Source organism: Durio zibethinus, chromosome 11 (assembly GCF_047325235.1).
Source record: "Durio zibethinus cultivar Kanyao isolate XHJ-2024 chromosome 11, ASM4732523v1, whole genome shotgun sequence".
Lineage (NCBI taxonomy): Eukaryota > Viridiplantae > Streptophyta > Magnoliopsida > Malvales > Malvaceae > Durio > Durio zibethinus.
In genome coordinates, this window is record NC_143172.1 from 22,918,933 (window position 1) to 22,929,569 (window position 10,637).

The 10,637-nt window shown below is 30.7% G+C and overlaps 1 protein-coding gene across 1 annotated transcript; it reads left to right on the forward strand.

The window, feature by feature from the left end:
- The first annotated feature begins 3,752 nt into the window (after positions 1 to 3,752).
- On the forward strand, positions 3,753 to 5,216 carry LOC111290698 (uncharacterized). Its single transcript, XM_022882120.2, has 3 exons — positions 3,753 to 4,166; positions 4,300 to 4,439; positions 4,833 to 5,216. The coding sequence occupies exons 1-3, from the start codon at positions 3,878 to 3,880 to the stop codon at positions 4,941 to 4,943; spliced, it is 540 nt and encodes a 179-aa protein (XP_022737855.1). The 5' UTR covers positions 3,753 to 3,877; the 3' UTR covers positions 4,944 to 5,216.
- The last annotated feature ends 5,421 nt before the right edge of the window (positions 5,217 to 10,637 follow it).

Consider the following 10,637-nt stretch of genomic DNA (forward strand, 5'->3'; position numbering starts at 1 on the left):
TCAAATTGTTTCCAAGTTGGAAAGCAATAGCATATGGAAAACACCCAACTGACAGATCATTTATTGTTTTCTTTATACAAGCAGCCTTGTGAGTAGAAAGTGAGCAAATTTTGGAGTTTTGCTAAATCTTTTTTATTTTCTAACACCTGCTACCATAAGTTGAAAGAAACAAAAACATCTCTTCAGCAGAATCCTGAAACTACTCTGGATGTTGTTTGGTGACGGAGTTGTTGTTAGAATTTCAAATATAAATGCCAGGTAGTAACAATATGGGTTACAAAATTTTGTTCCCATTCACTTCAATTCATGAAAAGGAGGAAGAGTACAATGTTCTAGTTTTTTAGATCCAAATGACTATGAATCAATTATATTAATAAGAAAAGTCAGATTTTTCCATGTAATATTTTATGGAGGTACAGATTCCGTACAAAAGAAGTCGAGATATTTCATGTAATAATTTAACAGTTATAGTCCACCAGCTTTGGTGGTATCTTGCACGGAAACCCTTTGGTGACAGTCCATGATTCCCGAAGGGAGTTCCAGATAGGGTGAGCAAGGTTTAACTAATTGAAATTGATCAAAATATATTAATTCGGTTTGGTTTGGTTTGATCGATTTCAAATGTAAATGGGGCTAAAGAAAATGGTTTATTCAGTTAGTTTTGGTTATTAATTTTTAAAATTGATTATCGGAATTAACTCTATTCATTTATTTTTATATAATATAAATATAATCTAATTTACAAAAATATTAGAGGATTTTTTTTTAGATTAAAAATTGACAGTATTACATCAGAGGAGTCAAAGCTTCATGATCCTAATGGATTAATGTTGTTTTTTTTTTAATTAAACATAAAATATGGTCTCTTTCCCAGGTTGATTCTGGGATATTAATGTTTATATCAAATCAATTAAGAAAAGCTTGTGGTTTTGCATGAGCAAATATGTAAAGCAACTGGATGAAAAAACCAGTTATTATTTGGAAGATCAAAGTAGAAGTTACCATCCGCTTGGTAGAAAAGAAAGCAAACGGAAGAATCTCCTAAACATAGGGTAAATGGAAACAATCTAATATAAGATTTAATTTTTCAAAAATACCAAAGAACATTTAAAATGGGCTTTTTCTTAGGACATATACGAATAGTCAATTCAAAAGCATAATAGAATAATTGTCTACTAAATAAATACCAAATCAAAGCTTTTTTAATGCATTGATAGTCACATACTAATGTTCTGTGGTTTAGGCTTCAGCTTTGTAAGATCATAATGAACCCTAAGAGGGAAAGCAGGCTGTGAACCATAATGAGAATTTTTGATGGGCCAAAAGTTGAAAAGTGAGGAGATTTATGTGAGATTTACTGTGAATTATTACTCCTTAAGACTTGTCTGAAAGATCTTGGGTTAATCAGAGTATTTGGAACTTAGAGGGACCAAAGGAATTGTGATACATCAGATTTGAGGGACAGAAAAAATTTGGCAGGGTAAGTGCCCCCACAACTTCATCTGTTGTTCCCAATTTCAGCAACCAGGCATGGAAACTTACATTGGTCCCCAATAAAACACAATCATGGATGTTTAACCTCAGAGTGGTCATTTTGTGCATAAAAAAGTAGACACAAGGAAAGAAAATCATGCACAGTCAAATCAAGCTGCAAAATTAAGGTTTCTTTTGATCCACTAAGCGGCAGCATCTCTAGCATTGTTTTACATTTGCAATATTGATTCCATTGTCACGTGAACTTGTTCATGAAGAGGGGGCCAGGGGTAACTATCTTGGGATGACGGATCTATGGAAAGTGAAAGAGAAATGCATACATAAAAAGCATATATCACATGCTTAATTATTTCCTCAAAAATATATATAAGGTCATCAGTTTCAAGCAACAAACTATTAAAGTCTAAAGGCTTCGAATTTGGCCATGGATTCAATTGTATACAGATGACAAAAACAAGTGCCAAAACATTCTCAATGTAATTATTTAATCTAGTCAACTTAGTAAGTGAAATTGATTACATAAATAGTTTAAAATAGAAGAGAAAGCCAACAAGAAAACACAAATGTTAAATGGGAGCAATTAGTGATGAATAAGTGCTCAACTTGTACTATTTGATTATAGATGTCAATATGTGTCATCTTGACTTGGTTATTGATGTTGAATTCAAATAGCTTGTTCTCATTCACTTGAAACAACTTGATTCCTTTGACAATATAACAAATCTAAGACATGTAAAAGCAAAGGAATTCTGTCATCATAGCTTGTGATGTGTGCCCCAATTAAAAGAAAAAAAAAAGGGTCTTTAGTTGGCCTTACCGGCGCCAAGAAAAAGGCTTTGATCTAAGGCAAACTGGATCCTTCTTTTTGGAAATCTTTTGCAATGTAACGCATTAAAAAAGGGGCCTTAAAAAAAAAAAAAAAAGGGTCATCCCCATTCTCCCTCACACGCAGCCACGCCGCTCATAATGTGGCAACCTCCTCTACCCGATGGGGCTGCAAAAAGTGGGGACTTTTGCCTTTTCCCACGCCCGCACACAATTTCACGCCTTGCTTTCCTTGTTCGATGGACGATCCATCCGTAACGGCTCATCGCCCATGGTCCACCGCTGTGTCATGCCCTCCCTAGAGCGTGCCCAAATGGGACCTTTTACTGTTATAAGCTCCTCTCAATTATTTGTCTTTTAAAAGGAAATAACTTGCTTTTGGAGCCCAACGACCCAACCCAATTGAGATAAGTAAATGCTAAGATGCTTTTATCTACACACATTTAATCAACAATTGGTTGATATGATCATACAAATATATCAATTTAAAAAATTACTTGAACTTGCATTACACTAGTGAAATTTCTTAAATCCAAGCTACAAGTAGAATCTCTGCAAACACTTGAACTCTCTCCTTCCCCTAACAAAACTATACTAAAAGAATGTTTTACATTCGACTTGAATGTATATTTTTCATAATACGATCTAAAAGTAACTTCAAGCTTTTGCTTGTAACTAATTTTTTTTCCATCTAAAAAATAATTTTTTTAATATTAATTTGATGAATTTAAAATTTTATTTTTGAACATAATGGATTTAAAAGGAGAAAGAGCCCTTTAAATTTTACTATCTTTGACTCGGGTAATAATAAATTTAATAATTTTAAATATAATATGATAAAATCACATGAAAATAATATAAAAAATATAATTTAAAATTTTAATAAAAATTATATATAAATTTAATAAAAATTTTTATATTTAATATATTAATATAATTTTAAACAATAATTTTTATTTTACATATTTAATATAAAATAGATACAATACAAATATGCAAACGTCGTATAATTAGTAAGAAGACGTTTAAATTGGAGCATCTTTGAGAGAAAAGTAGTCCACATATCCATAGATAACCTTCCATATATTCCAAGATGAGCTGTTGGATAAACTTAGTTGACGTGGCAATATTACAGCCTCTTTGAAACAGTGCTATCTGTTCAACGATGGTGGACCTGTTGTAGACGTTTAGGCTTTAGTAACGTATTTCTCTTAAAACTAAAAGGGGTTCCAAAAAACCACCTATGTCTACGCGTTCCCATCGCCCCTTTAGACAGCCAATCACAGCTCACCAAATCATTGCATTTCCTGTTAGGGCCATTAAAATTACCAAAATTACTACTTTATTTGCACTTTAAATGACTCAATTACCCTTTTACCAGTTGATCTCACCGTCTAATAATTATATAAGAAAATTTTATTTAAGTTCCTCTTGGTAGGTGTGGTTTGGCTATAAAGACTCTGCAGCATATATCTCCTCACTTCCTGATTGCTTCCTTCCTTGCTTTGCTTTGCCTGCCTGTCCAGCTTGCTTTGAAGACTGAAAAAAGAAAAGAGAAATGGGGAATTGCCAAGCTATTGATGCAGCAACTCTAGTAGTTCAGCACCCATGTGGGAAAGTTGACAAGTTTTATTGGCCTGTGAGTGCTAGTGAGGTTATGAGGATGAACCCTGGTCACTATGTTGCTCTTCTTATCTCTACCACCTTGTATCATTCAAGTAACAATGATAAATGCCCAGAAAACAGCGCCAACAATGTCAACCCTGTTCGTTTAACTAGGATTAAGCTTCTCCGGCCCACTGATACTCTTGTTCTTGGCCAGGTTTACAGGCTCATCACCACTCATGGTATTCATATATTTTCTGGTTGCTTTTTGTTCTTGTTTTAATTACTTTTTATTGGTAATACAGACTGCTTTCTTTTTGGGTTGTATCTGATTTTAAGTTGTGTTAATTTGCTTGTTTAATTTTTGCTTTTTAGAGGTTATGAAAGGGTTGTGTGCAAAGAAACATGCAAAGATGAAGAAAAACCAGCAAGAATCGGCAGAGAAGCCATATGACAAGGCTGGCCTGAGGCCAGAGGTAATGGGAACGAGATCTGAACCAGATAAGGAAAATAAGGTGAATTTCCTTAAAGAGCTATGTATTTTTAGTTTGTCTCTCTAATTCTTTGTCAATTTTTACTGTAGATAATCATTAGCATATATACATGCATGTTCTTGTAATTGAAAGCTTTATTTTTAGCATAAATTTCAGAATAAAATTGCCTTGGTGCTGCTTTAATTCCCTCTTAATTTTTATTATTAAATTTCCTAGTGCAACATATAGGATCTAGAAAAGAACAAGTTTGAAAACAAAATTTCATTTAAGAACATCAAACTGCTTGAAGATTTAAAGATAAATATTGACTGATGAGCGTATGATAATAAGAAATGTTTTGAGTTGGATACTCGTATATATTTTTCTATTTATTTTTTCAAAAACTTTTTTCCTGATGATATTAAACGTCTCCAGGTGAGCAGACATGAAAGACACCAGCCAAGATCAACAACATCAATCAACTCTGCTGCCAGATCAAAGACATGGCAGCCTTCATTACAAAGCATCTCAGAGGCTGCAAGCTAAGGATGTGGGATCTTGCCACACGCTGCATAAGAGACAGTGAGAGAGAAGCACCACTTGGCTCTAGCCGCACAGAAATCCTGGCTTCTTTTAACCTGTAAAAAGCAATACAGTTTCTCACTTTAGGACGCAGGTAGCAAACCATGAAAAATCACAAACTGTCTTCAAGAAGCGAATCTGAGCAATGCATAATTGTATATCAAAAGGGTGAAATTAAAACCCCAAAGTGTTGTAATCCACCATTGTTAAGTAATGAAACTGAGTATTATTCCCTAATATAGCAGATTAATATAATATAAATAATACCTGAAAAAGAATAGGGTTCTTTAATTATTAAACAACATGCAGTGTCATCTGTCATGGCTGCATCGCAGTTAGTTTTACAGGTGTAAACCAGGTATTTAATTTCAGGAATAGGGCAGCTATGAATTGAGAGGAGAATATGAATATCACTATTCCAGTACCCGAGGGAGCTACACGTCAGCAATACTTGTTCTTGCAGGTAGGCCAGATGTCAACAACAAATGGGCTACTAAAATAAAAGGAATCGAGGTTGTAATAATTGTATTGAAGGACCATTACTTTTCTCCTATATGGTCCCCAAAGGCCATAACTAATTAACTGGTGAAGACATAATCAAGTACAGATACGAGGTGATAATGTCCTTTATAATATTATTTGTAATTATTTATTAAATTTAATTAGAGGAAAAATTATGAGCATTAATCTCAATGTTACGAAAGAATAGATGGTGGGACATGTTACAAGACTCCCCATTAATCATAAGGCATGTACATTTTGACTTTGAAACACCCGTTACTACACTAACAATTTCCGGCCCATTAAACGAAGAGGAATCTTTCCTAATATCAAAACCATTATTTCTTCCAACATGCCATATTCAAGAGCGAAAGATGCCCTCATCTTTTCTCTAACAAGCTCAAAAATAAAATTATGGCTCCACTTCACACTCAACATTTGAGTGAGGGGACTTTGGATGACTGGTTTCTATTAATGGAAATACAATGAAATATTAATATAATAATTATATCGTAATTTTAAATATGATTTTAATTATAATATCATAATTATAATATTATTTTTAATTGCATAATTACATTAATCTTACATAATAATATATTAACACAATCTTTTTCAAGCTATAGTTGGCTTCCAAACTGAACAGCCAATCCACAGCTTGACAAACAATTCCAGTGCAATTGGGGTTGTTTTAATAGCACCGTACTTTTTTTTTATTGTCCCTTTCTTTTACCCTTGAAACAATAGTGCAGGGTAAAAATGTCTCTTCACTTGTAGTTTTTTTTTTAAATTTAATTTTATTTAATTTATGTCACTTTTGATTGGCATTTTGGAATAGTAAGAATAAAATAGATATACCATTAAAAATAAAAATAGAGTTGAAATATAATAGAATAGAATTAGCATTTTATAGTTTGGTTGATGGTAAGGAAATAGAAAATGAATTTTGTGAATACAAATGAAATTATTATTTTACCCTTTACAAAAATAATTTATTCACATACAAACCCAAACATATTTTTATTTTTTTATTTTTAATTTTCCTTCTTGATTTTCCGTTCTATTCCAGTTCAAAGAAACACTTCAACCCCAAATGATTCGATTTTGCCTTGACCTTAAATCCAAAATAATCAAACTCAACTCGACTCAATTCCTCCGTCAAATCTTCACAACTTGTTTGTATTTTCCGTATCATGAATTTATAAATATGAACTGACATTGATTAATTTCACTAACCAATCCAATTTATACACAAATATATGAATTTTCCAAATCCTGGAGTACACACAGGATTCTTTTTCTGTGGGCCATTAACTCTTTGCTGTTTATCCACCAAATTTATATACGAGTAGAGACTGCAAATGGATGGTTTTGAGTTAGGATAATTTTTAAGTTAAGAAAAAAATAAATTATTTTAAATTCGAATTAAGTTGAATTTAGATCAAGAAAAAAATTCGATTATTTTGAATTTTGATATTTTGGATAGAATAATTCATTTTTAGATTAATTTGAATTTAAATCGCTTCAAGTTTAAATTAATTTAAATTTAAATCATTTTGATTTTTTGATCATTTTGATTTTGAATTATTCGACTTTAACTTTTAGATCATTCAAATTTAGTGTTCAAGTTGTTTATATTTAATTTGGTAACTTCTAATATAAAATAAAATAAAAATAAAAATAAATAAAACATATCAAAATTAAAATATCAAAATTAAATAATTTAAAAGTCATTTATTAATAATATAAAATTTACTAAAAATATAAAATTATGACACATAAAATATAAAATTAACATGATATAAAATTATTAATAAGTTTTTATAGATTTATATTTAATATTTATTTTAAATATTTCATACATTAATTATGATTTTATTATTGGAGATTTATATTAATATTTCATACAATTGTATTTGAACACATTAATTATTAGTTTTTTTTTATTTTAATTGAATGATTTCATGTGTTATAATTAGCTTTACTTATTATTAATTTTTTAATTTTTAAGATTTTTTTTAAAATTATTATTTATATATTTAATTAATTTTTATTATATTCTTAGAGCACAAAATAAGGAAGAGATTTTTATTTTTTAAATAAAATTAAAAAATAATAGTAAAAAAATATTGAGAAGATAATTTTAAAATTTTAAAATTTAATAATTTATGTTATATTTTTTATTTTTAATTATAACAACAATATTAAAAAAAATAAAATTTTACTCAATTTAATTTTGACTTCTTTCCAAAGAGTACTTCAAGTCATTGAAAATCAAATCAATTTAGATTTAAATCAATTTTGTTGGATTAGATCTATTTGGATTATTAATTTTTTATTCAAATTGAGTCTATCAAATTTGAATTTAAATCAAACGATTAATTTTTCAAGTTGAATGGACTTTAACCATCTTTGTATATGACTTTGTTTTCATACGCTTGTAATAAAATTTCTCTTTTATTTTCACAAATGAATTAAAAAATTAATACATGTTTTATTTTTTTATTTTTTAATATATCTTTAAAAGTATATGTCACGTTTTTATAGCATAGTTTGTGGAATCCAAAAGCATGTAAAATACAAATTTTGTCTCTATTGAAAACAATCATTTAAAATACAATCAAATTAATGAGCTGTGGAGCAATGTTTCCAATTTTCATGTCGTTAGCTTTTATATATGGCTGATCGATAGGGCCTGAGGTGTCATAAAATTTTTTGTTATAAGGTGAACCTCCTAATTTAATGCTTGAGAATAACAGCTTTTAATCCAAGGCAGAGAATGAACGGTTCCTATTAATAGGGCAGCTCAAATTTCGACAGGGACATCCCCTTTCTTTATGGCACAAGCCTATCAAAATTATTTCTTGCCATACCTTTTTCCCATCAGAGGAAACTGGCTGAATTTTCAAAGCAACTTGCATTGCTTACATTGGAAATATGAAAGAATGGATACCTACCTATTATTATTGCTATAGCAGGCTTGAAGTTTATTTTTTTTAAGGAAATTGAAGGAAAAATAAAAAATTATGAATGCTAGATTTGAATATTAAATTTATTAAATATTATTTTTTAAAAATAATTATATCAACTAATTGAGTTTCAATTTTTTCTTTTTACAAATTCCAGAGAATTGACCTTGGGTTTGGCAATCATTACATGATTTTAGATATTTAAACAATTTAGAATCAATGTTAGGGGAACTTCTATTCTTATTCACTCTGCTAAGCCAACTAGCTGTCGTTGCATTCTCCTCTATTCACACGAAACATTCCTCTGCAATTGAAAAAATGTGAAAAGACTGGATTAACACCAATAATCTTTGCACGCAGAGCTGGTCCCCTTCATTTAAAGCCTATTGACTTATCTCCAACTCTTATTCTTTGGCATATACTTGGGAAATGGCCTTCAAGGTTGAATGATAAAAAGCAAGCAGCATTTATTATTGAACTGCATTTCCTTTGAAAAAAACTGCCTTGAAATGGGAAAATAGCCTCCTTGTCTTGCCTGGTTAGACTTTTGGTGTATGCAGCTGCTGACACGATTGATCACAGAAACTCATAAACAACATCGTTGACCACGATCTCTGATCACACTGCAAGCAGGGTGGTTTGGTTCAATCCATGCATTAATTCATCCCCGCGTCTGCTCACTCGTAGTAATTTATCAAGAGAAGAAAAAAAATATAACCATACTTGCCAAACTGAGAATACCCCTTTTGCTTTTGGTCATTTGGCCAAGCAAAAACAGTATTTGCAAAATTTCTTTTATATTTAAAATTATTAAAATTTAAATCTTAATCATTGAAATTAAAAATATAACACTCTAACAACAAGATTTAACTAAATAAAAACAGTATTTATCAAAATATCTGTCCTCCTGTATCTTACATGTATCACGACCGTGAACGGGTCCAAACCCAAATGAATTGTTCAAGGGCCGCATAAGGTGACAATGCTTGAGTTTTAGTCTGTGACACCTCTGTGACACCTGTATGTAACTGTGCAAAATACATTAGTAACTACATTCAAATAAAACGAATTTTCTTCCTCTTAACGTCTCCAACACGACGGAAGCAAATTAAAAACGTTGACAAAAAGTTTATGTTGATATATATTGGAATTGAAAAATCACAGAAATCAATGTCTTTAACTTTTGCAAACAGACAACATGACACACGTTACAATCTGGGATCACACTTTTCCTGAAAATGTCATTTGGATGAAGCAATAAACATGTTCTTGCAAATTATGCAATAGACCCAAAATATATAGCTCCATAGGTCACTGGATGACGATCAAATAAGATTATTGTTAAAGTAAAAGCGTTAAAAGATGTATCTGATTCTTTACTTGTTATTCAGTCTCTTTTACGTGAGAATTTGTTGCACATGAGTGAGTGGTAAAACAGAAAAAAATGATGAACTGCTTGCTTCTGAAGTGGATTATTTGATCACACGTGCTAGAGGGAAAACGTGTTAAAATCACCGATGGATACTTAAATGGTAAAGAGATTATACTCATCTCTTCTTCTTGTCTGAATTCAAATCCACTATAGGCTGTGAGAAGATAATTTTTCATGAATTCCTAACACTTAATATAAATAAACTTGTTTAAACCTGCCCGAAGAAATTATGTACCAGACAAAGTCCAAAATATAAATAAATCTTTTGTTGCTTGAAAAAAACTGTTAGTCTACCTGAAATGCCACCATTTGCATTATCTGATTCTTTGAATTGTTATTTCAACTTTCTTGTTGTCCTTGATTTTAGTTCTTTTTTTCTTTAGTTAACCAATGAACCTGATAAAACACATGTAAATTAATTAATAAGGAAGACTACAATGAAGGATAACCACGTGTGTTTATTTTATAAATAAAAGAACATTGTTAATCCAAGTCAGGGTCCTGATCATATTTGTATCAGAAAACTACTAGATGATGCTTCGTTTGGGAATTGCTATAAAGAAAAAAGATACTTATCATGGACCAGAAGTGATATCTAATAGGTTTAGGATTCAAATCTAAATACTTGCAATATCTTTAGCTATTCTCGGACTACAACCTCCCATGTACTAAAAGAAGTACCTTAAGGCAAAAACCTCTGTAACCAAAAAAGATGCATACCATAAAACAAATTCCTCCACAGGTGAAAAGCATTAA